This window comes from Amphibalanus amphitrite, unplaced genomic scaffold, assembly GCF_019059575.1.
Source record: "Amphibalanus amphitrite isolate SeventyFive unplaced genomic scaffold, NRLGWU_Aamphi_draft 000040F_arrow, whole genome shotgun sequence".
Lineage (NCBI taxonomy): Eukaryota > Metazoa > Arthropoda > Thecostraca > Balanomorpha > Balanidae > Amphibalanus > Amphibalanus amphitrite.
Genome location: NW_024881536.1, coordinates 1,522,213 through 1,548,710, shown reverse-complemented (window position 1 = coordinate 1,548,710; position 26,498 = coordinate 1,522,213). Strand labels below are relative to the sequence as shown.

At 51.1% G+C, this 26,498-nt stretch overlaps 2 protein-coding genes across 11 annotated transcripts; both read right to left on the bottom strand.

The window, feature by feature from the left end:
• Nucleotides 1-2,052: 2,052 nt before the first annotated feature.
• LOC122375330 (GPI mannosyltransferase 4-like) lies at nucleotides 2,053-6,868 on the bottom strand. Its single transcript, XM_043354652.1, has 3 exons — nucleotides 6,582-6,868; nucleotides 5,409-5,564; nucleotides 2,053-4,672 (listed from the first exon to the last, which is right to left on the bottom strand). Exons 1-3 carry the CDS (start codon nucleotides 6,640-6,642, stop codon nucleotides 2,949-2,951), a joined length of 1,941 nt encoding a protein of 646 aa, XP_043210587.1. The 5' UTR covers nucleotides 6,643-6,868; the 3' UTR covers nucleotides 2,053-2,948.
• A 902-nt stretch (nucleotides 6,869-7,770) lies between these two features.
• On the bottom strand, nucleotides 7,771-26,445 carry LOC122375138 (pituitary tumor-transforming gene 1 protein-interacting protein-like). Of its 10 annotated transcripts, none has more exons than XM_043354382.1 (7): nucleotides 26,331-26,387; nucleotides 21,550-21,677; nucleotides 21,149-21,204; nucleotides 20,654-20,762; nucleotides 19,106-19,211; nucleotides 12,858-12,970; nucleotides 7,771-8,221 (listed from the first exon to the last, which is right to left on the bottom strand). In XM_043354382.1, the coding sequence occupies exons 2-7, from the start codon at nucleotides 21,638-21,640 to the stop codon at nucleotides 8,154-8,156; spliced, it is 543 nt and encodes a 180-aa protein (XP_043210317.1). In that variant the 5' UTR covers nucleotides 21,641-21,677; nucleotides 26,331-26,387; the 3' UTR covers nucleotides 7,771-8,153. The 10 variants fall into 10 exon arrangements, with proteins under 10 accessions (XP_043210317.1, XP_043210326.1, XP_043210308.1 ...); XM_043354391.1 differs by lacking the exon at nucleotides 26,331-26,387 and adding an exon at nucleotides 26,310-26,329; XM_043354373.1 differs by lacking the exon at nucleotides 26,331-26,387 and adding an exon at nucleotides 25,974-26,100.
• Nucleotides 26,446-26,498: the final 53 nt, after the last annotated feature.

The window sequence follows — 26,498 nt, the reverse complement described above, 5'->3', positions numbered from 1 at the left end:
TATAGTTTGGCCGCCCCCACCTTTACGATATCTGACAAAAGTGAATGAAATAATTCTAGCTTCTATTCATGTCATTGGTCGAACTAATCCGTGGAAAATTTTCTCCCTTTCGTAATTTTCGTCAAAATTAATAAAGCATGAACTTGATTTGAAAATGGTAACTTTTGCTTCCGTTCGAAAAATTGTAGGTATAGCATATAGAATTCAGGCTGTAGACAAATAGGTATCGACATTGTGATCCATTGCTTAGGGTGTTCAGCGTTTTCAAGAGTAATCTCATTTATTTTCGTAACCGAAGGTTTGTTGTCAATAGTCAAAACACTATTCTTTACAATTGTGTTTTTCTATTGAAAAACAAATCTGAGTTCCCTGACAATTTGGCAAAAGCTGCCTGAGATATAACCGTAACGACTGTGTAGGCGAAACTTTTCAGAAAGGCAAGGCGGGGTTATTTGGCCGGTGCTAGTGGAGCAGCTTTGACGGTGCTCTCAGGATCGCTATGCTGGGACGGCCGACTAGATAAGGTCGTCGTGCCGAGCTGGAGTGGGTTAATAGCCATCGGCGGTGGCAATGCGGCACAGTCCGCCTCCTAGGGGCTCATCAAGACACTGCGCAATGCAACACGACGAAGTTGCTAGGGATCTTCTCAAACCAAACTGATAGTCGCATCTCCAGCTCGCAAACACTATCGACAATCTTGTTTGCAGACATCGGAAGGTTACGAGATGTGAGGATTTGAGACTGAGTTGAGTTATTTCATTGATTGCTAAGAAATTTGAATTGAAATTAGTCGATTATTCCCTTACTAAAACAAAAAGTTAACATTTTTTTCGAAAACAATGCCACCTCACTATCGCTGAAAAACATTTGATGGCTCTTTTACTGGTATTTCTGTGTCAACACCTCAGCAACGGTTTAATCGCATCAGGGCGAAAACCATCCAAATGGACGGTTTTGTCGAAAAAGTTTGTTTGGGCGACTATTTCAGACACAAAGATTATGCGACATTGATTTTTATCGACATTGCATCTTGTCGAGACGCATCGACCGACATATACTTTGACCTTAAAAAATCAATTTGGAAAGTTGACCTAATGTCAAGGTCATGACATGACTGAAAAAGACAATGTTTTATATCAGTCGATCCATATCTTCCAGCTGAACGCATCCAAAATGTTTCATCGGTCTAATAAAAGTTCTCGTAAAAAAACTGCTGGTGACCTTTTATGATCTTCCTCCTAAGATAAACTCAGGATGGGGCGTTGCGTGACACATTCCAATGCCTGCTTCACGATGTTTGAGCTTTTACTGTTTAGTACGACTTCTTAAATGGCGCAGTTACACTTACATTGATATAATGGAGGTCGCGAAATTGACCGGATCGATATCCAAAATCCGAGACACACAGCAGTTTTTTTTTTCAGATGATAGCAGCTAGGTAGCAGGTGGCAGTCAATTCGCCAGAGAAAAACGAGAGGTGTGAAAACGCCACCTCCCAAACCCCACACGGATTGAAAACTGCGCTCGTGACAGTGAATGCCGTCAGTACACCATTCTAAATCAAAATTGACCGATCCACAGTTCCGTCATTTCCGGCTAGCCTGATATCACAGCTACGAAAGGTACGAAAGTTTCCTTCGGACACAAGGTGTGGAATGAAGCTAAATGTACCGTAAAGTGGGGCTATTTGAGACAGTGGGGCTATTTGAGACAGTATTTAAAATCGCCATAAACTGAAAATCGTTTGATTTTTGTGTGATATTTTTACTCAGGGAGGTGTGGAATCGAGCAGTAAATCGCCTGAGCAAAAAATTAAGCATTAATTTCAAGTGGTTTTTATTTTATAACAATTTTAAATACTGTCTCAAATAGCCCCCCTGTCTCAAATAGCCCCACCTTACGGTACTGAAAGCGCGGTTTCGATGCGTCTAGCTACGAGCTATTACGGAAAAAGGGCGACACCTGTGCAGAGCCTCTCAGGCAAGCGTCAACTATCCTACGAGAGGCAAACGCAGCCCTGTTGGCAGAAATGGAAAAGAGCAAGTGCAAGTCGAACACTCGAAATATATTAATCGTAAAATGCATTGGATCACTTCAGCCAATGACTTGAAGATGACAAATAATTGTAATAGCCTAGGGCTAATTGCGTCGTGCGGTGAAGCACAAAGCTCAATTAGACGGAAACAGCTTGACTAGAATGTGCTATCACGATACAAAAGCAAAACATGTGTAATCTTTGAGATCTGGACAAAGCGCTATGCCGTGGTTGGTATGCACAAAGGCAAAGCAACTCGATGCCTCCCAGCATTTTTCTAAAAAACTAACAGAATAACACAAGCGATGATTTTACAGCACCCGCGAACCACCCATGACCTGAACCTGCAAATCATCTAGCTCCTGCAGCGGCGGCGACCGATGATTTTGAGTGAAGGCTCCTTCGAGAGCCGGTGTAAGCGTCAGCTCGATAAGGTTCCGGCACTCCGAAACAGGCGGCGATTGTGGAGCAGCGGGAAGGGTCTGTTCGAGGCGAGCAGCGCCGCGGCCCCAGCACAACCCGGGACCACACGGCCGCACACAGATGGGTGTGGCCACCTGACCAAAGTGAAGGTGATGAAGTGCTCAACGAGCGCAGGTCCGGACAGCGGCAGAGCATTTGCAGCTCGAAGTGCTCAGGAAAACGGCTGGTGGAATGTGTGAATAACTAGCCGGCCTCATCCGGCATAAGACACTGTAAGTAAACGGGTCTGGATCACACCCGTCCCTCGTAGAGTGGACGGCCCAACGTGCTGTGAGTCTGACTGGGGGTTCTCTGGGGCAGGCGGCAGATAATACACTGAAGCCGCTCCAGCGCCACTGAGCCTGTCCTCAGGCGACCGCTCAGCCCCCCGGCCACTCATCCCCCGGCCACTCTGAGTCGCCCCGGCCGCGCCGCGACCCACCGAGCTGAGCTAGGCCGCGCCGATCCCGACGGTCCCGATCTCCTCGTCCTCCTCCGTCGCGTGGAGCTCCGGTGTCCTGGTGCGCGCGGCGCGAGCCGAGTCCCGATCCGCGGCGGTGGGTGCCGGTGACACGGCAGTGACCTCGAACAGCACCAGGTTCAGCTGCCGGCCGATGCCGCCGAGCAGACATGTCAGCGCGCGCAGCGCCGAGTCGCGCCGGCACTGGTGCGCCACCTGGCCCAGCGACGGCGCCGCCTCCACGCTGAGGTGCGGCCAGAAGCGGCGCGTCGGCCGCAGCCGCAGCGAGCTCCTGGTGAGCGCCGTCAGCCGGTCCTCGAGCGGCGCCGGCAGCGCCAGGTACACGGGCCGGCCGCGGCTGGCGCCGGTCACGTCGGTCAGCAGGCGCGCCACCTCGGGCAGCGGCCGACCGGCCAGGTCGTGCAGCTCCACATCTGAGCGCAGCAGCAGCGACTGCGGCGGCATGTAGGTGTGGCTGAAGACGACGGTGGCGCCGCCGTCGGCCGGCAGGGCGCGCTGCAGCGCCGCCAGCGCCGGCGTCACGCCGCCCTGGTGCACGAACCCGAAGAGCAGCACGCAGGCGGCGTTCCAGCAGTAGTAGGCCAGCACCAGGAAGCGGCGCGTGTTGCGCCAGCGGCCCGGCGAGGCGTCCAGCCGGTCGGCGAACAACAGCACCACGGGCACCAGCAGCGGCAGCAGGAAGCGCGGCTCCTGGTGCGGGAACCACGACAGCAGCACCAGCGGCAACAGGAAGCTGGCCGACAGGAACGCGCTCGACGTCGTCACGTGCAGGTCCAGGTTGAGCAGGTGGCGCGCGAACGACTTGAGGTGCAGGACGAACGAGCCGAGCGCGATGACGCCCAGGCTACCGAACAGCAGCGGCACATTGACCAGCGTGTGCGTCAGACACCAGTGGTCGCCGTGAGAGGCCAGGTTGGCAGACTTGACGTTGTAGACGATGAAGTTGAAGGGCGTCAGCACCACGTGGTCCAGGGTGACGGTGCCCTCGATCAGGTTGGCGAACGACATCCAGCCGTACAGCATCGAGTCCATGATGACAATGGCCGTGACGAGGGCCAGCGAGATCGGCACGACGCGCACCAGCCGCATCTGCACCAGATTGTCCTTCTCGTCGCCGGCGCCGCGGAACAGCCAGTAGAGGAGCGGCGCGGCGGCGAACAGCACGAACGTCGGCCGCACGAACACGCCGACGCAGAGGAGCGCGCTGACGGCGGCGCAGTGTGCGGTGGCGGCGCGGCGCACGGCGGCGCGCGCCTCGCCCAGCTGCAGCCGGTGCACCGTGTACTGGGAGCCGGCCAGCCGGCGCTCCAGGCGCGCCTCGGCCTCCGCCGCGCGGCCCGACGCCGCCAGACTGCGCATCGTCACCAGCATCAGGGCGGCCAGCAGCGCCAGCTCCAGCGCGTTGGAGAAGGTGCGCGTGGCGAACACGAGCATCACGTGGCTGCCGGCCAGCGCCTCCAGACAGCGGCGCGCCGGCCGGCCCAGCAGGCGCGCGCAGGCCGCCACACACACGTCCACGGAGAGCGAGAGCAGGGCCATCCAGAGCCGGGGCGCTGCCAGCAGCAGTTCGGCGCTGGCGGGCCGCAGCAGCAGCACTGGCAGTCCAGAGCTGAGCAGCAGCGAGCTCCAGCTGCGGATCGGCAGCCGAGAGGAGAACTCCCACGGCACCGTCACGTTCACAGCGAGAAACTGGCCTGCACGGGGGGGGGGGGGGGGCGTCTCAGAACTGCACACTGATCGCAGACATTACATGTGTCACAGGGACAATAGGCGTTAGACAGCATAATGGGGCCACTTTAATGAGACAGCAGCACATCAGATCACCAATGATCACTTAAAAACCATGCAGCAAAAAGATTATCAGTTTGATGAACAACCATTCAATAGGTAACTCATAAGTAATCTAACTAAAAGGCCAAATGAACAACCAAATGATCGCCGGTCCCGTAGCTCAGTTGGTTAGAGCGTTGGACTCCGCGTGGTGAGAGCACGCGTTCCCGGTTATGACAGTCCGGGTTCGAAGCGCGACGGGCGCTCGACATTTATGGGCCTCCTGACAGGTATGGTTGCGGTTGGTGGCAGGCCGTAGCCAGGCGAAGTCAGCGAGGGGACCGGCCGTGCGCGGCTTTGTGCGCACGTTAAACTTTGGGCTCTAAATTCTGCCATAGAATCGGAATTGCGCGATCGGAGGGTAGAGGGCAGGGTCATCGCAACAAGCTTCGCTTAGCGGTGGCTCTGTCCTTGTGAATCCTTCCCATCAAAAGGTTCGGACTAAATTTATTAAAAAAAAAAAAATGGTAGGTATCATCAAAATATACGGAAATACATATGGTGGGTGTTAAAACTGAAAATGATGGTATAATGAAAGCACTTTAGCCTGACTCATCAAATATACCTGTTAAGCAAGAAGCAATGCATAAAATAGCTTACCTGCCACTGGCTCCAAGGACTGGAAAAACTCATCTGGGTGAATGTAGCCAGTCTGGATGATGCAGAGCAGGAACCTCAGAAGAACCAAGCAAACATAGAGTGGGCTTAGTTCATCGAATCCCAGCATCAGCATGTTTTTAGAGTTGGAGGGGTAGCCTGAAATGGGTGGAATGATGTTAATAAATACATTTGTTCACAAGGTTCCTACCTAATAACTTAAGTAGCTAACACATTCAAACATGCAACAATTACCTAAATATGAATGTTGTCATTTACCACTCAGAGAAACTGAAAAACAAATTAAAAAATAAAAACACTGCTTGATATCGCACAGCAGTGTACAAGAAGGCAAAATACCTAAGATAAGAGGATTTCTAAAAATCTGAAGAGATAGTTGGAAAGTTATGCCAGTTGGTGAGCCCAGAAAGTTAGTTTGGGACACACCATTGGGGCATAGTCCCCACAACTTTGAGCCACAGTATTAACTGGATTATTTGCCAGCTTCCGCCGTATGATGGCGCTAGCAGAGCTTGTCAGTTGTATATCAATGCTAAATATAAGAGACCAAATAGCTATTTATCAACTTCTCCACTAGTGCCATTTCTTGTGTTTCTGTCTATCTACTGCCATGCTTAAATCCATAAGTACCTACGGAAGCTATAATATGTCACCAGCTGGCCAGCCATGAGCCAGCCGACTGAATTCAGATAATATAATACTGAGGTCGAAATTCAATTAAAGTAAATGATATTCGAGCACTTAATCAATATCTAGCAAAAAGGGTTAACTGTAATTAATTTGAACTCTGCCTGAAGTGGACAATGAGCTGCAATGTTACATGCCTTGCAGTTGCACAAAAACAAATTTATCTTCACAAAGCACAATAAGATATGTAACTAAATGAAATTAATAGACGTGCATCAATATGACTTTAAAAAGTAGCAAGTCCTATTTATATGTAAATTATGTAGGTTAATGTGTTATGTCCACTAACAGTAACAACCAAAACCAAAAAACCAAAGCTCACCAAACAGATCAAGACTTTCCTGATGGCAATCATACCCAGGCAATCCCCGAGTTGACCCAGAGTTGAAGTCAAGTTTTTCACTATGGTGCTTCATAAAGAATGATTAAAACTGACAGCAAAACACAAATAACTCATATTTTACTCACCATAATGATTTATTTTGGCTTTTTCATTTTGAGGTTTTGATGTTGGCTGTTTAGCCTTCATGACAATCTTGTTACTCAGTCACAAATGCATCCGAAATCCCACTTGTTTCCCACAAGATAATATTTAACTCAGGCCGGAACCTATCCTCACTTGAAATGCACTTAATTTTCTTAAATATCAAAAATTCACTGAACTTTTGCTGAACTTTGCAACGCAAAACACGGACACCCCAGTCCCCGAGCACCAAAACCATTATAGAGTTCAGTGACCAAAACACAGAGGGCGCTGGAAACGAAGCAGCTGCGCCACATTCCTTCCGTATCGATTTGGCGAACGCTGCTACTAATTTAAAAGCAATTTCTTGCAGATATTGCCAGAAACACGTTCGCGCCCTTTGTCTCGAGGACGAAGCAAGAAAAAGATCGGATCTTTTTCTAAAGCAGACCTCAAAAGGTTACTTTACCTATCATACAGCTCACATTATCATTTGCAATGTAACTTGAATGAACACGGAAACATATCGGAGATGAATAAGTTCATTCATTCATATCGGTTATCATTTATCACCCCAAAATATGACTGGCCAGTGGTCACGAGCAAGGCCCAATGAGACTGTAGTCCGCACATCGCGGCTCAGGTCGCGGCTGACTATCAACAGCTTGCGAAATGGAAGCAGATATGATAAATGAATCATAGGCGGCGGAACGGGGAGGGCATCGGGGCACCGTGCCCCTCTTTGATTTTGGCATTTTAACATTAGCCCTATGGGCGTTGCATAGAGAGAATGGGACCAAAAGTCGGCAGTACCCCCCCCCCCCCCCTTAATTTAAGGTGTTCCGCCGCTACTGAAATGAAGCAGACATTTCTTAGCCAAACCAAAAGTGTACTCCATTCTCATGTACGAGTATTTTGCTGTGTGTGACCTATGGCTATTGCAGGACCAGATGACGACAGGGGTACGGATACGGAGACAATGAGCTGAAGTCAAAACTCGGAGGCGGCCACCAGTTGGGGAGCCAGCACCACTCGGTCCATCCCCAGAGACGGGCTGCGCTCTTTGACAGCAGATTTCCGGAGTTCACTCGACTGGAGTCGACCAACGCTTTGACCCGGAGGGCGGGACGAGACATTGATAAAGGACGAAAAAGGAGGGGACGGGAGCATGAAGATGATACAAATTCCCCTCGATATGATTTAGATACATTGTATTTACAGTGAGCGAGACAGACAAGGTACACGAAGCTATTCCAAGGTAACGTATGTGACTAAACAATAAATGGTTATGTAAAACGAAGCACGAACAAGCAGGGCACGGGAACTCATAACAGTGTATGATTGATAAAAGTGGCATCATATGCCATGTTCAATTCTACAGGCAGTTATTTGTTCTACGACCTTAAACATCCTCCATGTATGTCATAGGATATAAATAGCGACGCTGACATAAGAAATGGGCAAGGCTAAACGAAACCAAAGGACCTAAATTAACCATTCAAAGGACCTCGCCTGGGGTCCGGCGAGGTCCCGGTCCCCAGACACAAAATCACTTTCTGAGACGGAGACGCGGGAGACTACGGAAGGCGCTGGTAGTTTTTCTTGGATTTCTTGCCCATTCCCGTTTGACCGCTGCCGCTGAGACCTGCAATACGGCGTCACAACGAGGTGAAAGTACTGGGCACTGTATGCCGGCAAAGCGGAAGGGATAAAACATCAAACGCCTAGTCACGTTCCCACCTAACCCGACTCACGGTTAGCTATTGGTCCGACTTTGTCATCCATGAATTACCTGATTGTGCCGTCAATCTTGTTTCACGTGCGCCCTTTGACCCTTCCAGCACCCCGTCCCCCAATAACATATCGGCACATCGCCGTCTGTTCCTACCTCCTCCCAACTCCAGGTCAACCTCCCAGGGCGCACAGAACGCACCACGCTACTAGCAGCTCCCTAAACCACATCCCAACTCCCCAGTCCCCATCTCATCGCATCTCTGCTGAGCTAGCTCTGCTCAACAATACTATTCGGCTGATATGCAATGACCTTTTACGGTTAGGGATCAAAATTCTAAGTGTGGACCTGAGCCGTGGCAGCCATCAGATCTCACCAATCGTTGAGCAAACACCACTGATTGAAAATCATACAGCCGTGAGACGTGTTCCTGCCGTGGGACGTGTTCCTCTCCAATGACACAAAGCCGGCTGATAGGCCATGTGACCTTTGTTCAGTAGGGAGCACACGTCCTGCTCACTGCTCTATGCACGTCTACTGGCCCCACCGCCGCTACTACGCGTGACCGGTGCTGCGCACAATGCGGTTAAAACGTCCCGACCGCCGAGCGGGGTGCCATTTCTGTGAACCGGGCGAGGACGGGAAATTCCGGCCCAGAGTCCACCCGGTGTCGGTGTGTCGGGGCCCGGAGGGAGGGAGCGGGCTGACCGGCCGGGGGAGTGTCGGAGCCCTGGGAGGGGAGGGAGACGGTGGGATGGAATGGACCGGCCGGGAGGAGTGTCGGGTCCCGGAGGGAGACAGATGGACCGGCCGGGGAGGAGTGTCGGGCCCCGGAGGGAGGGACAGACGGTGCAGTGGGATGGACCGGCCGGGGGGAGTGGCGGACCCCGGAGGGAGGGAGACGGGGGATGGACCGGCCGGGGGGGGGGGAGTGGCGGGCCCCGGGAGGGAGGGAGCGGGCTGACCGGCCCGGGGGGAGTGGCGGGCCCTGGGAGGGGAGGGAGACGGGGGATGGACCGGCTGGGGAGGAGTGGTGAGCCCCCGGAGGGAGACGGGGAGCGGGATGGACCGGCCGGGGGAGTGGCGGGTCCCGGAGGGGAGGGAGACGGGGGGATGGACCGGCCGGGGAGGAGTGGCTAGCCCCCGGAGGGAGGGAGCGGGCTGACCGGCCGGGAAGGAGTGGCGGGTCCCGGAGGGAGGGAGACAGATGGACCGGCCGGGGAGGAGTGGCTAGCCCCCGGAGGGAGGGAGCGGGTTGGACCGGCCGGGGAGGAGTGGCGAGCCCTGGGAGGGAGGGAGACGGTGGGCTGGACCTGCCGGGGAGGAGTGTCGGGTCCCGGAGGGAGGGAGCGGGCTGGACCGGCCGGGGGGGAGGAGTGGCGAGCCCCGGAGGGAGGGAGCGGATTGGACCGGCCGGGGAGGAGTGGCTAGCCCCCGGAGGGAGGGAGACGGTGCAGTGGAATGGACCGGCCGGGGGGAGTGGCGGACCGCGGTGTACAGAGACCGCCGCCACACCGCGGCACGGAGGGGCGCCGCTATCGGGCCGGATGTCAGACCGATTTCCCACACGGCGCTGTGATATGGTTCATCCGAAACCTAGAAATATCCGCTGGAGCGAACCCCAGAACTGGGCTGATGGAGGATCGCTGGAAATGACAGGGGGAAGGAGAGGTCGCGCCTCGGTCACGCCGGTCACGAGAAGTCACGGTCACGTCAACTTCAGTCTTATTACAAATTAAATTGGAATGCGTGGAATGGTTGGATTTTCGAGGCTACGACCTTTGCTTTTAAGAGATTACTGCGCAGATTCTTCACTAAACAACCCTATCTGGGAATTCCGAGTATGTATACGGCATGATTACGTAATTCAGAGGTAAACGTTTGCGTCCACATGGTCGTCCACGGTCCACCCCGCCCACCGACCTGACCTGACCTGTGACCCTTTGACCCGATGACCGTCACCTGACCACAGGTCATGCTGGGTGGGAGCTAATAACGGTCGCAATAGCGGCCCGAGCCGGGCTCTCACTGCCGGTCAGCTCAGAACAACACCATACACTGACTACTGAGGCGACGAGAGACGACTCCCTGACAGTCAATTAACCTTATTCAGAGTCAAATAATGGTGACCCTATATGGGAAATCGAGTAAGGATGCTGACTAAAGATAACTTTTGTATTTGAAAACACATCGAGTAAAACAGCAATGTGTGACAGTGATATGTAACGGTAAAATCTGATATAAATGTAAATAAATATGTAATTACGGGGTATCACAACCGACATTTATAGCACCGTTTATAAAGGAGAAGCGTGCTGCAGACGCACAGTTGTTCCGCTAAAAGCTTCACGTCCGGTGGAACCCCCTCACTGATAATATGGTTAACGGTGAACAGTTCTACGCTAGAAGACACTAAAATACGTTAAATACGAATAAAACAGCGGCTAAATTATGCAACCCACATCTTTTCAAAAGAAGCTCCGATTACTTGAACTCTTCTGTGGCTTGCGTGATTTGTCCTTAGTCCTATATACCAGATGACTGATCTTGCAACAAAAAGGCAAGTCCAATATCACAGCACACTGCACCCGTCCGCGAATTTTCCTCTCAGTCCACCACAAAGGCCACCGAGGCGAGAGAAGGACACAGGCGACAGAAACGGCGGCACGAGGCGACAGAAGCGGTACATCACCCGATCGGAGGCCGGCAGCGCCGCGGCGGACGCCCGCCGAACGAGAGACTCCGCCGCCCGCCGGTAGAGGACAGGGCGAGCCGCACAGCGCCCTACAGAGCGGTGTACGGCGGGTCCCGCGCCGGGGACGACAGACCTGGCAACAGGGACGGACGAGCGTCTGGCAACACCTGGCGACACAGTCCCGGCGGCAGCGACGGACACTCGGCGGGCCCAGACGGACACGAGACGGACGGAGAGTTCGGACACTCAGCGGAGTACCCTCTGGACACCGCACCGACAGAGGCGGACAATCGGTGGACCCACACGGGACGGTCGGCGACTCCGGACACTCAGCGGAGTCCCATCTGGACACTGCACCGACAGAGTTCGTACACTCGGCGGCACAAGACATAAGCCTGGCACAAACCTGGGCACTCAGCGGCACTAAACATTAAACATGGGAGGGACACGACAGACAAACGAAAATGGTGACGGCATGGGTGCCCAGGAAAAATACAACCCCATAAAAAACATTCATGCATGAACAAAGACACGGCCCGTTTTGACATGCTGCATTCAAACCAGGTTCACAGCGATCAGCATATCGCCACACAGAAAACGTGGACAAAAGCGGATACAAAGCGATTTCCATATACACACATACATCCCAACGACACATTCTGGACACTGAAAATAGACATGCGTGCAGAAAAGCCACACCAACTGACAATGTAAAAAGCGTGAAGCGTTTAGATGAAATTTTGATTGATAAAAAGAGTCAACGACATACTAAATATGGAAAAGCAACGACGCAAAATATACCAGGCTGAGAATTTAAGGCCATGGTTCAAGGAAACTTACGATCAGACATCGTCTCCTTGCTGCTTTACTGTTAACAGGATGCGGGATGCGTTATTCGTCAAAGGTAAAAGAATAAAGATCATGATAGAAATACAAATACCAAGTTTTTTTTAACAACAACAATAGTTTGGTTCCAAGTCCTAAAGTCACTTACTTAGCCCAGGTGTGTCTGTTTCTCGACGGCACCGCACCCTGTTTGTCTGAGTGGTGTCTGCTGTTTACTGTATGCCTGGCCTATTCAAATACATTAGCCAGAGGGGTGTGGTAATAACTGGTGTAAGCAAATTGACCACGGTCAAAAATGCATTACCAGAATGCACTTAAGCGAACATTTTGGGATGGTCTCGTTCCTAAGTCGGCTAAGAGCTTCGGTCCAGAAAATAAATTTATCGTTGGCATACAGTAAAATACATACCAAACTCGGCCGGTGATAAATTTTCAAGACCTCAGTCCTTACTGATTTTTGAACTCGGCCTTCGGCCTCGTTCAAAAATCCAGTAAGGACCTCGGTCTTGAAAATTTATTTACACCGGCCTCGTTCAGTATTATATATTCCCTGTCTCTCCCGCGGTACCGCAATTGCCCCAGAGCCACGACCACAATGCACACATCCCCGTGTCGTATTTGTATCAGATCTGTCTACAGTTCCACTCTCGTGGTACGTACTTTGTTAGTTCTGACTACAGACGCCTCCCTTCCCACAGCATGCAGTACCGCGTTTGTCAAGACTCTGCCACATGCCTACTGTCCCCTCCCGCGATATCGTACTGGACCTGTTTAGACTCTGCCTAGTGCCCAGCCTCCCCCCGCCCCCAAACACGGTCGTCACCGTACCGTACCAGTCTGAGCTCTGACCAGTGCCTAGCCCCCCCCCCCACCCCAGCTCCAAACACGGTCGTTACCACACCGTATTAGTCTGAGCTCTGCCTAGTCCCCCTTTAAACACAGTAGTCACCGTACCGTATTTGTCTGAGCTCTGCCTAGTCCCCCGTCAAAGCACGGCTGTTACCGTACCGTATTTGTCTCGGATGGCGTCGGTGCGGGTCTGTCTCTCGGCACGCCGCTCGGCCTGCCGCTGCTCCCTCTCCTGGCGCTCCCGGGCGTACCGCTGCTCGTCCCGCTCCACACTGGGGGAGGAGATGAGGGGGTCAGGGAACTCCCGGGCGTACCGCTGCTCTAGGTTAACCACACTCCCGGGCGTACCACTGGTCGTCCCGCTCCACACTGGGGGAGGGAGGGGGTGGTCAGGGATACCTACCACACTCCCGGGCGTAACGCTGCTCGTCCCGCTCCACACTGGTGACGGAAGGGGAGGGTTAGGGGAGGGGATAGCCTTACTCCTGTACCGCTGCCCCCTCTCCTGGCGCTCCCGGGCGTACCGCTGCTCGTCCCGCTCCACACTGGGGGAGGTGGGGAGGGGAGGGTTAGGGGAGGGGATAACATTACTCCCGTACCGCTGCTCCCTCTCCTGGCGCTCCCGGGCGTACCGCTGCTCGTCCCGCTCCACACTGGGGACGGGAGGGGAGGGTTAGGACTGTTAGTTTAATTGTTTACATTCCTGATGTGCTGTATATGTATACGTAAATGTGCACGGTCTTGAGCATGCGCATGTGTCTCTGGTTTCCGCATGTGTTTGGCATGTGCATGTGCATCCCGCGCTATGCATCCCGTGCTATGCCTTACTCATACTGTCTTCATTTACCTTTCAGTTTGTGGTGGGGCTTAAATAAATGCACGCTCAAGAGATATTGATCTTTGTAAATTGAACATTGGTAGCAGAGCGTGGTTACAACCACCACCTATGCGTCAAGATTTGCCATATTCAGAGTGGAAGCATGAGATCAAAGTGTGGAAAGCTTTCACTAGCTTGGAGAAGTCCAAGTTGGGACCAGCACTGTTCCTGTCCTTAAGTGGATCTGCCAGAGATGCAGCCCGTGAGGTGTCAATAGAGATTCTGAACAGTGATACTGGACTTGATGCTCTCATAGAGAAGTTGGACGAGTTGTTCTTGAAAGATGAGAACAATGCAGCCTTTGAGGCATATGATGCGTTCGAGAGATATGAGCGACCATCTGGCATGTCTGTGTTTGAGTACATCAACACATTTGAAAGACTGTATCAGAAGGCAAAGCACTACAAGCTGGAGTTGCCTGATGGTGTTCTAGCGTACAGACTCATTCGCAGTGCTAACCTTTCAGATGCACATCAACAGCTAGCAAGGGCAACTCTGCCGTCGCTCACATATGCAAACATGCAAACCCAGCTGAAGAAGATCTTCACAGACAGTAGTTCTCAGGGTGTGCCGTCAGCGAGAGTGGCAGTAAAAGTCGAGCCCGTGGATACAGTCGCAGAACCAGGGCTCGGCCAGGCGGCCGACACCCTCTTCGTACAGCGAGGCAGAGCACAGAGTGTCGGACGAGGTTTCAACCGAAGAGGACGAAGTGGTGGACCGCGCTTCGCCTCACGACCGCCTCTGCGTGGCAGTGGGACTACCTGGACTTCACGTGGCGGCTCGAGAGATCCTGGATCTGCTGGACAATCCGCCAACCAGCGCACAAGGGCTAGATCTAGGCAGAATCCACGGGATTTAAGGGGTAATGTGACCACCTGTGCAGTGTGCAACTCTTGGTTTCACTGGGCCAGAGATTGCCCCGATCGCGGTGAGGTGTTCGAGGCGTCTGCTTGTGACGATGATAGCCATGACCCCACACAGGACGAGGAGGCATTCGTGACGTTGTTTGCGAGGGATACATGTGAAAGTGGACCAACTGAACGTTCAAAGACGGAGGGACTGCTGGGCGAAACACTAGGCTATGGTATCATCGATAGTGGATGTAGTAAGACCGTGTGTGGTGAGGTGTGGTACAAATGTCACTTGGATGCCATGTCTTCAGATGACGCGGAGCGAGTGGTAGAGGAGCCCAGCAGCACAACGTTTAGATTTGGGGATGGTGAGAAGGTTACTTCTCTAAAGAAAGTAACGTTTCCAGCACTGGTAGCCGGTAAGACGGTGCGCGTGGCTGCTGATGTGGTTCCCTATGAGATACCTTTACTCCTCAGCAAGGAGTCGCTGAAGAAGTGTGATGCGCTGCTAGATTTTTCCCGAGACACGGCGGTACTGTTTGACACTGAGGTCAAGCTATCTGTGACCTCAAATGGCCACTACATAGTACCTGTGGCGAAGTTTCATGTCGGTAGTGTGAGTGCCAGGCAGGACATAGAGCAGGTACTTTTTTGTTCAAAGTTTGAGGGTGCCAACGAGAAGGAGCGCATGCAAATAGCTAGGAAGTTGCATCGTCAGTTCGGTCATCCTAGGAGTGTGAAACTGCAGTCCCTGTGTCTTGATGCTGGCGTCCAGGACAAGGATTTCTTTCGCATGCTTGTCTCAGTGGAGGAAACCTGTGATGTATGTAAGAGGTATAGGAGATGTCTGCCCCGACCAGTGGTTGGTTTTGGGATGGCTCGCGACTTCAATGATGTCGTTGCGCTGGATCTAAAGCAGTGGGGACCTGGAGTATGGTTTTGCCACATGATAGATCTGGCCACGAGGTACAGTGCGTGCGTGGTAGTGAAAAACAAAGACAAGCAAACGATCCTGCGTGCAATCATGACTGAGTGGATAGCTAGGTTCGGGGCACCCGGTCAGTTCTTGTCTGATAATGGAGGTGAGTTCAACAATGAAGAGTTCCGAGAGATGGCCGAGGCGTTCAACATACGCGTGCGGACTACTGCTGCAGAATCCCCTTGGTCGAATGGGATCAATGAGAAGTACAACGGTATCATCGCCAGCACAGTGAAGAAGGTGATGGATGACACTCCATGCTCTCTCGAGGTTGCTCTGGCTTGGGCTGTGTCAGCCAAGAACTCTCTTGAGACTCACCTGGGATTCAGTCCTAATCAGCTTGTGTTTGGGCGAAATCCGAACAACCCGGCGTGTCTCCATGACAAACCTCCGGCTCTGGGACCTCCTTCCGGAAGTGATTTGGTGAGGACACACCTGAACGCCATGCATTCTGCCAGGCAGACGTTCATTCAGAACGAGTCGAGCGAGAAGTTGCAGAGAGCACTTCTTCACCAGGTCCGTCCCAGTGGTGAGAGGTTTTGCTCGGGTGATGTCGTCCTGTACCGACGTCACCAAGATGACAAGTGGCGAGGTCCAGGTGTCGTCATTGGACAGGAAAACAAGCAGATCCTGGTGAAACATGGCGGCGTGTACTACAGGTGTCACTTAAGCGCTGTCGTGCGCGACACAAGTGAGCCGCGGGAACTGACAAAGCGAGGCCGGATGTCAACTTCGGATCCGGCTCCAGGGACCCAGAAGTTGGAGAAGATCAGTAGTGCTCCGATCCCGGAGTCTGCTGAAGACTCCGATGATGATGAGCAGAACTCCAGGTCTACTTCGTGTACGGTGTCTGGGGACGCAAGACAACGCCAGTTGGTGACGGTATCACCCACTGGCGGTCTGCAAGATGTCGAAGGCGGCTCTGGTTCGGAACCCGGATCGCTAGCTCAGGCTACCAGAGAGTCCAATGCCATGGACAGTGATGGTGGCTCTGGTCCGGAACCCAGTTCGCCAGCTCATGCCACCGGAGATTCCAGTGTCGTGGTCGGTGGTGGCGTCGTCGTTCGTGACAAACCCTCGATACCTCGCGCTAAGTCGCGCATTACCTATGTTCTTCGTGATTCCTCTGATTGGAAGAGTGCCACAGTCCTGAGTCGTGCTGGGAAAGCCAAAGGGAAGTACAAATCCTTTTTGAATGTTCTTGACGATGGTGATGAAGTTGGCAAATGTGTAGACTGGCGGGATGTTGATGACTGGAAGCCTTTGAATCAAGACGTACTGGTGTGCACCTCGGATGACATCATGGCGGCTAAATTGTGTGAGTTAGAAAACTGGGAAAAGAATGAGGTGTATTCCGCTGTTCCCGATGAAGGACAACACTGTATCAGCTGCCGCTGGGTGATAACTGAAAAAGGTAATCCTGATGGTAGCTCACGCATCAAGGCTCGACTTGTTGCCAGAGGTTTTGAGGAGGACACATCTGGAGTCCAGACTGACTCGCCAACGTGCGGGAAGGAGTCACTAAGGGTGGTGCTCGCCATTGCAGCCTCACAGAGTTGGAGCTGTCATAGTATCGACGTGAAGGCAGCGTTCCTTCAGGGTTCTCCTCTCGAACGCGAGGTGTTCTTGCGCCCGCCTTCTGAGGCTAACGCAGGGTCACATGTGTGGAAAATGAAGACGTGCGTGTATGGCCTGAATGATGCCAGCAGGTACTGGTACCTGCGTGTCAGACGGGAGCTCCTCGCACTGGGAATGGTGGCCAGCAAACTTGATGCGGCGCTTTTCTACTGGAGAGCTGAGGACGGCCTTGAGGGCATCATCACCTGTCATGTGGACGATTTCCTGTGGTGTGGTTCCTCAAGGTTCGAGAAGGAGGTGATCGAGAAGCTGCGGCAGGTCTTCCTCCTGGGTTCTGAGGAATCTGAAATCTTCAAGTACCTTGGGCTGCACATTCACCAGCAGTCTGATAAGGTGATCAAGGTTCACCAGATGCCGCAGGCTGAGGAGCTGCAAGAGCCAAATCTCTCACCAGAGAGGCGAATGCAGAAAGACAGTGAGCTCTCTCCTGCAGAGCTTACCCGCCTCCGTGGCGTGACAGGACAAATCAATTGGCTGGCCACGCAGACAAGACCAGATCTTTCATTTGATGTTTGTGATCTCTCTTGTTCCATTAGGGATCCAAAGGTAGCTGATCTACAAAGGGCTGCTAAGGTAGTTCGAAAGGCTCAGTCGGCGCGGGTTAGTCTGAAATATCCTCATCTGGACTTGTCACAGAGCTCGGTGGTAGTGTACAGCGATGCGAGTTACGGCAATCTTCCAGATGGGTCCTCGCAGGGAGGATACGTTGTGTTCCTTAGAGACAAAAGGGGAAGATGCGCGCCACTTGCCTGGTCTTCAGCAAAGATCAAGCGCATTGTGAGAAGTACGTTGGCTGCAGAGTGCATGGCACTTCAAGATGGTGCTGATGCAGCTGTCCTTTTGGCTGCGCTGATTTCTGAGGCACTGTATGACGGGTCAGGAGACATGAGTGTGATGTGCTATATAGACAGCAGAGGGCTGTACAGGGCACTGTACTCGACCAAGGCGGTGCAGGACAAGAGACTTCGGATTGACATAGCCAGGATTAGGCAGATGTTGGAAGTTGGCGAGGTGACCAGGGTCTGCTGGGTCGACAGTTCTCAGCAGCTGGCAGACAGTCTGACCAAGAGGACGGCATCTTCCAATGCTCTGTTAGACGTGCTGAAGACGGGTATTCTGTGAATCGGGTTAGGTGTCACTATGAGGATGACTACGGTATCGTTGTTGAAGGAGGTGTCGTTGAAGACCTGTTTTGTTGTGACTCGCGTATTGAACAAAAAAGATAAGGGGATGATTGTTAGTTTAATTGTTTACATTCCTGATGTGCTGTATATGTATACGTAAATGTGCACGGTCTTGAGCATGCGCATGTGTCTCTGGTTTCCGCATGTGTTTGGCATGTGCATGTGCATCCCGCGCTATGCATCCCGTGCTATGCCTTACTCATACTGTCTTCATTTACCTTTCAGTTTGTGGTGGGGCTTAAATAAATGCACGCTCAAGAGATATTGATCTTTGTAAATTGAACAAGGACTACCACACTCCCGGGCGTACCGCTACCTCGTCCCGCTCCACGCTGGGGACGGGAGGGGAGGGTTAGGGGAGGGGATAGCACTCGACCTGCCGTACCGCTGCTCGTCCCGCTCCACGCTGGGGGAGGGAGGGGAGGGGAGGGGAGGGTTAGGGACACCACACTCCCGCCGTACCACTGCTCGTCCCGCTCCACACTGGGGACGGGAGGGGAGGGTTAGGGGATAGCATTACTCCCGTACCGCTGCTCGTCCCGCTCCACACTGGGGACGGGAGGGGAGGGTCAGGGATGCCACACTCCCGGGGCGTACCTCTGCTCGTTCCGCTCCACACTGGGGGCGGAGGGGAAGGAAGGGTTACGGGTACCACACTCCCGCGGCGTACCGCTGTTGACCCCCTCCATATTGGGGACCGGGAGAGGAGGGGAGGGTTAAGGGTCTGAAGAAGGCAGTAACAACCGACGGAGCGCTGACAGTACCTGTCCCCAGCGGCGGCGGAGTACCAGCAGAGCAGGTGAACAGGACCCCCAATAGATCACCACCAGCGCCCGACTGGCACCAGCAGCCCCGGCACCACTGTGGGCACTGCTCACCTGCGCGTGCGGCGGCGCTTGCACCAGCAGTAGCACCAGCAGCCGATGGAGAGGGCGATCACCAGCACAATCACCACCAGACTGATGATCAGCGCCAGGAAATTCACTGCAGTGGAGAACACACGCAGGGCCAGCGTCACAGACAGGTGGGGTGAGCGGGACACTGCCGCTACAGGCGTATAGCTAGGTTCGGGGGAGATAAAACGCATATCTAGCATGATCTACGTCAAGTACAAGGTGTCTTCACGGCTTTAATCACAATATGATGAATGTATAGAACTGCACTTTTACCTACTGAGACTGAGGCAAAATTCAAAAATAATAAAACCATTAATTAACGGTGCTAAATGCCTACACACTAATTTAGGCTAGGAACTAGGTGAACAATGTAGGTACCAGTTGTGGAGTACGTATCGCACAGGTGCGGCTCGGCGCGGGCAGATCCTGCCCCCGGCGGACGGTCCAGTGACCTACCCCAGCAGGTGCCGCAGCGGACGGTCTACCTACTCCAGGGTGCCCCAGCGGACGGTCTACCTACCCCAGTAGACCATTCCCCAGTGACCAGTCTATCTACCCCAGCAGGTGCCCCAGCGGACGGTCTACCTACCCCAGTAGACTATTCCCCAGTGACCCGTCTACCTACCCCAGCAGGTGCCCCCAGTGACCAGTCTACCTACCCCAGCAGGTGCCCCAGCGGACGGTCTACCTACCCCAGCAGGTGCCCCAGCGGACGGACCACCTACCCCAGTAGACTATTCCCCAGTGACCAGTCTACCTACCCCAGCAGGTGCCCCAGCGGACGGTCTACCTACTCCAGGGTGCCCCAGCGGACGGACCACCTACCCCAGTAGACTATTCCCCAGTGACCAGTCTACATACCCCAGCAGGTGCCCCAGCGGACGGTCTACCTACTCCAGCCCCCCCCCCCTGCGGACGGACCAGTCTACCTACCCCAGCCCCCCTCCTCCCCAGTGACCAGTCTACCTACCCCAGCAGGTGCCCCAGCGGCCGGTCTACCTACTCCAGGGTGCCCCAGCGGACGGACCACCTACCCCAGCAGGTGCCCCAGCGGCCGGTCTACCTACCCCAGCCCCCCCTCCTCCCCAGTGACCACTGACCAGTCTACCTACCCCAGCCCCTCCCCCTCCTCCCCAGTGACCAGTGACCTACCCCAGCAGGTGCCCCAGTGACCAGTCTACCTACCACAGTAGACCATTCCCCAGTGACCGGTCTACCTACCCCAGCAGGTAGGTCCCCCCCCCCCCCCAGCGGACGGTCTACCTACCCCAGCAGGTGCCCCAGCGGACGTCCGACAGGGAGCAGTCGCTGGCCCTCCCCCCCCCTCCTCCCCAGTGACCAGTGACCTACCCCAGCAGGTGCCCCAGTGACCAGTCTACCTACCACAGTAGACCATTCCCCAGTGACCGGTCTACCTACCCCAGCAGGTAGGTCCCCCCCCCCCCCCAGCGGACGGTCTACCTACCCCAGCAGGTGCCCCAGTGACCAGTGACATACCCCAGTAGGTGCCCCAGCGGACGGTCTACCTACCCCAGCAGGTGCCCCAGCGGACGTCCGACAGGGAGCAGTTGCTGGCCTTGGGCAGGAAGCTGTTGACGGGGTTGTAGGCGCACTTCTTGCTCGATGTACAGTAGTAGCACTGCGGGTCGGGCGGCACGGGGTAGTACAGACGCCGACATTATACCAGCGGGGGCTCTCGGGCGGCGGTAGGAGGGTGGGTACCTGGTGTCTACTATCAAATGCAGGCGAACGATGCATTGCAATGCCGTGCCAGCTACGCAGGGCTCCGTAGTGACGAGGCTAAGACGTGGCTAATACGTGCACATGTCGCCTAATCGTGTCAACAACTACCGCAAAATTAGGCAGTCAGCAAAAGGTGTTCCTGCGGCTGCAAATCTATTGCGCTCGCGTGCATGTAGGTATGACTGTCTTATAGTCAAATTTTTGCATTATCAAAGTTATCGACAGACTTTTAGGAATAGACTGTAAAATAAACTATTTACAGAAAATAAACAACAAACTTACCTGAGCAAACTGAAGGCACGCATGACAGTCCTTGCCGGACTGGGCCGCACACTTGGCTGAAAAAAAAGATTAACCAATTAAAAACAACACAAAACAGCGTTAATTGAGGTGCGATCTCTAAAGATCAGTTTACTGGTAACAGGCTTGTGCGTTGCATGGCTGTAAGTGTGTCCGCAAACAGCAATCGTTGCAAGGAACAAATATGCCTTATAAAAACACAATGAGGAATACACACAATGGGGAAAGTTTGAAAAGGAATTATAAAGACACTGAAAACATGACAGTAAAAACGTAACATGAGATGGAAAGACTGGCACGTACTTTACGAAAAAAAAAATGCACACTATAATGAGAATTACAAATCAATGAATTTCCCTCCCGAGCGGCCGAGCGCGGCTTACCATCGTCGCCGTCCTCAGCGGAGCAGCCGTGGGTGAGAGCCAGCGTCACACATACCGCGATGGGCAGCAGCGCTCGCAGGCGGGGCAGCATGGTCACAACCGGAGAATTTACACACTCTGGAACAACTCTGAAACGAAAACGGCCGCGAGTGCCTGTGACTTGTGACTTCAGATTTCAACAGACAGCTGAAAGTAGGTCAATAGCCTGATCCGGCAAGGGTCAATGAAATATCGAGTCAGGTGTACTTTTAATTACTTGGGACGGAAATTGGGTGTCTGTGTGTTCTACACCTTTGTTTTCTTACATCGTAATGTTTGTGAAATGTCCGGCATATGGTGGGTAGTGAGGGTACCGAAAATAGGTTGTGTGGAAAATCAGGGGCCGTATTCACGTCGACTTCGTAAGTCGATTTTCTTTCGTAAGTATAATTTGGTATTCACGTCGACACTTCTTAAGTTTTTATCGGCGGAGTTCACGTGAATGAAAAAATTTACTTAAGAAGTAGGTCAAACTTAAGAAAATTCTTACGAAAATGATCGACGTGAATACGGCCCCAGGACCTGTCCCTGGTGATCGACATTTTATCGATAGTCATTGATCGCTAACGATTGTAATCTATCGACGCTGTCGGTTGATCATTGTCATCACAGTTCTTTGCCTGTATAAAATGCCTTTATAATTATATGCCGAAACAGCCAATGGAATCACAAGACTGGAATCGCGCCGAGTTTGTTCGAGTTGAGTTTGTTTGCTCCATAGTCCATACAATGTAGATTATCAGCATAGGTATAGATCTGTCCGTATCATGAAAAGCAGGCGAACGTGACAAAACATCACGCCAACTCAGCCTCGCCCAGATCGTGACGCCTTATCGTACCGCGCTGGTCCTGTCCGAGCGTGCACATCGCACACGATATCGGGCGAGAAACGGGAACTGGGCAGCTGGGACGCACGTCACGACCGAGAGTCCAATAAAGATAGTCCGGGGAGGATTATACAGATCGCGCCAGCGGGCCGTGAGATCAGCGCTGATGAGTCCAAGCAGAATCGTTCATCGGATAACAGCAAGGTGTCATTTTGGCACTGCGAAAGGAAAACGACCTGAATCATGAAAATTACTCTTATAATATCCTCATTATTTAACCCCCTGAAGGCGAATTGGGTTTTAAATAAGAAACGTCCGGATCACTTTTTTCGGAACAGTAAATTGATATTTGGGAACCACTACCGCCACCTCAGACACATTTCCCCCCCCCCCCCAAAAAAAAAACAGACCTCTACATAGGTACCTACCCGAAACTTCACAAACTTCCAATTGCCAGTATAATGCATAGACCCGTCAGTGCTTGTGACGTCGTGGGTTGTACTTTCCCTTCCGCGTTCGTTTCTAGCTCAGTAGGCAGCTCATGACTCATCAATCATCATTGCTCATCGCTGGATTCGTGAAATACGCCGGTACGGCGGTGAATCCTGCGGTCGGCACTGCGGTGCCGACCGGGACCGCCCGCCGTAAGGGTGCGAGACCCGCGCTTCCCGCTCACTGCCACGGCTCACGGAGAATGCGGTGGTGGAGAGCAATATGCTGACCCCCTATCTGCCATTTGTAGTAGCAGAGTAGCAGAATCAAAACAAAATAAATTCACTTTCGAGTCTGGCACACACTGCTCTGAACTTTTCAGCCAAAAAGTCTAAAATCGCTGAAAAAAAAAACTAAAAGTTTTATAGAAACTTGCATGGACATGTAAATTGACCCAGACTTGATACAAACACATCCAAAATTGTTTCATTTTGATCCAACTGATGCAACTGCATGCTTCAGTCTAAATTGGGGAGCAATTAACAAGTGTAAGGTTGATGAAGCAGCATGAACCTAACCTGCCCTTGTAGATGCATGCTAGGAAAATTTAATGAAAGGAATTATTCATTTACTTACTGTTACTAAGAATTGGATGGACCTTACAGTCTTATAATATGGCATCAAAGCCAGTGAAGCTCCTCATAGAAACACATATTTGTGAGATTGGTAAAGAGCACAGGACACAAGGTGTGCCTTAAATATATCAATGATCAAAGTGACCTGAATTATCTTGGGAAGACAAATAGGGATGGGCCATTCCAAGCATTTATCATTGACTTGGGTGAAGAACTGAAGATCACATTGCAAAAAAAAAGCAAAAATGCTCTTGGTTATTCATTTCCACAACTTTCCCTGACATCTGCTAACAATCACTATTGGAAAACATAGCATTGATTGAAAGAAAAAGAGTGCAAATGGGAAAGAAGGTAAGGTAACTAGCTGCCTACCCAATCTCTCAGCCAGCAGCTTGTTCCTACAAATGACAATTCTTGCAAAGCTTGTTGCAACTTGCAGAGGAAAGAAAGGGCAGAGAAAAAAGAAAAAGAATCAAGAAAGAAAAGAGAAGAAAAAGAAAAAGAAAAATAGAAAGAAAAGGAGGAAAAAACACCCCAACCCTGAAGTCTGAACCCAGCAACCCTAACTATCCAACCTCACAATTCCCATTAACAGGATAATTTAGATGCCAAATTTTAATGAGCCCAAGGATACACACAACCTGTCCCACTCAACTGGCTGTGGCTGCTCCCACCAACCGCAAACCATCCCCATCAGGAGTCTTAAATAAAGAGCACAGGAATGACTCAAACCCATGCCCCTACTAATGGAAGACAAACTCTCCACCAACTGAGATTAAAGACAGGCCTTGCTCAGTTGGTAGCATCAAAACATGTTGATGTCATAGCCTTTCAGTTGAGGTGAATGTGAGGCGAATCAGAATAAACATTTTTGTCACCATACTAGGTATAAATTCAGTTCTATTTGTCAGATATATTGTGAGCCGAGGAAACTAAGAAACTCAAATCTATAACTGGACTTCTGACATCAGTGTGAAGTCATTTCAAATGGGATTGACACCAAATTTAGGGTATATGTCAAGTTTAGGTCCTAACTACAATTGTGGCGCTTTTGATATGAATATGAAACAGCAAAAATTTAAGGTTTTAGGTTAGGTTAGGTTGTAGGTTTGTAGGTTTTAGGTTGTAGGTAGGTAGGTTTGTAGGTTAGGTTAGGTTAGGGTAGGTTTGTAGGTTGTAGGTTGGTAGGTTATAGGTAAGTAGGTACCGTAAAATGGGGTGTTAAGGGACAGTGGGGTGTTAAGGGACAGTTGCATGGGAAAAACGTTGAGTCATATTAACTTCCTAATTTGAGAAGGTTCAATAAAAACTTCAGTGTGGTAGTTAACACTGTTTTGCTCTTGACCATAGGAGAAAATGGCATGGTTTTTCATGCAAGTGATTTGGTTCAAAAATGGATTTGAAAATCATGCTACATTTTCACAAAATTGAAACATCTCCAAAACTCTGTGTGTACCACATAAACTAGTGGGTGTACAGGGAAGATGAATGCATAGGTGTATTGACACATGTATTGTACATGTTTCCTGAAAAACTTGTGCAAATCCACCCATTCATTCATCATCCTCTTCCTCTTTTCCGGATACATGCATATTTTGAGGTGGATGTGGGGTGCTAAGGAACAGGGAAGAAAAAATAAAAAAATAATATCTAAATATAATTTAATTAAGTAGGCATGGAAAACACCTAATTCCACATAAAATGCTGGCAAGTTCGTGCTTTTATCTCTAACACATCTTAAGTTATGTAACAAAACATCTCAACACTCTCTTTTACAATGATGGGTCAATGGAGACTGATGTAAGTAAATGTGATGTCATCATAAAAAGGCTAAAACAAAGAGGGCAACATAATGACAAGTGACAAGCTTCAACATGGGTTTTTATTGATGACAGAAGATTACTTTTTGGTTCTGTTTACCTTATAATTAGCACATTTTCCACAAGCGTAAACTGCATTACACGTAATTGGCTAAAAAGCTCATTAGTGGTGAATGAACCTGACTTGTTTTGTGACAGAATATGCAAAACATTTCAATAAATAAATTGTGTGCCCTTCCACACCCCAATTGTGGGCATTTGATGACCATTTCTTGGAATAATATAGGTGTCCCTTAACACCCCACATTGGGGTGCTAAGGGACAGTGATGAAAAATAATAAAAAATAATATGCAGGTATAAATCTTAAAAACTTTAATGTGGCAGGCATGTAAAGCACCAAATTCCACATAAAATGCTGACAATTTGATGCTTCTATCTCCAACCCTTCTTGAGTTATATAACAAAACACCTCAAAACTGTCCCTTAACACCCCGTTTTACGGTAAGGTTAGGTCAGGTTTGATTATGTTTTTTTCTTTAATTGCGAGACATATGAGTATCATTTTTGGATTCAGGATGTCAAATAATGTAATAATATGAAAAATTTATCAATGAAATCTTCTTAGGACTTAAACTTGACATTTACCAAATTTAGACACTATCTCAGCTACCAATTTGAATTCAGGAATGTGTAGGCAATGTTTCGTTGCTCTATCTCTTCACACTGTGTCCGCCTCTGCAATGATATCGTTGGAGAGGTAGAGTCTAGTTGGCCCTCCCCGGCAGCCGGCGGGTGGAGCAGAGGCTCAGCAGCTGCAGGGGTAACCGAACTTGAACTATTTTGATTTCATGTACAAAACGATGGAACACAGAAAAAAACAGATACCTAGAAGCACTGGCAATTCTGAGTTATCCCGAAGAAGAGATGATCAATTCTTAGCAATCTTTCCATACAAATTCAAAATTAATAGCTAATCGTACTTCGTAGGAAGTTTAAAGATACATACCAAACAATTTGGAACTGTTACCTGAGACAAATCCTGACAGATTTCTAAGACAAATCCTGAGTTGGAGTAAATTTGGAGTAAATAAGCAAAAGGTGTTCTAATTTTTTAGCGACTCTTCGTTAGCTAAAAGTTCACTAATGAAATTCAAGCTTCACCCGAGATAACCTTCTGTGAGCAGCAAGCAGCTGT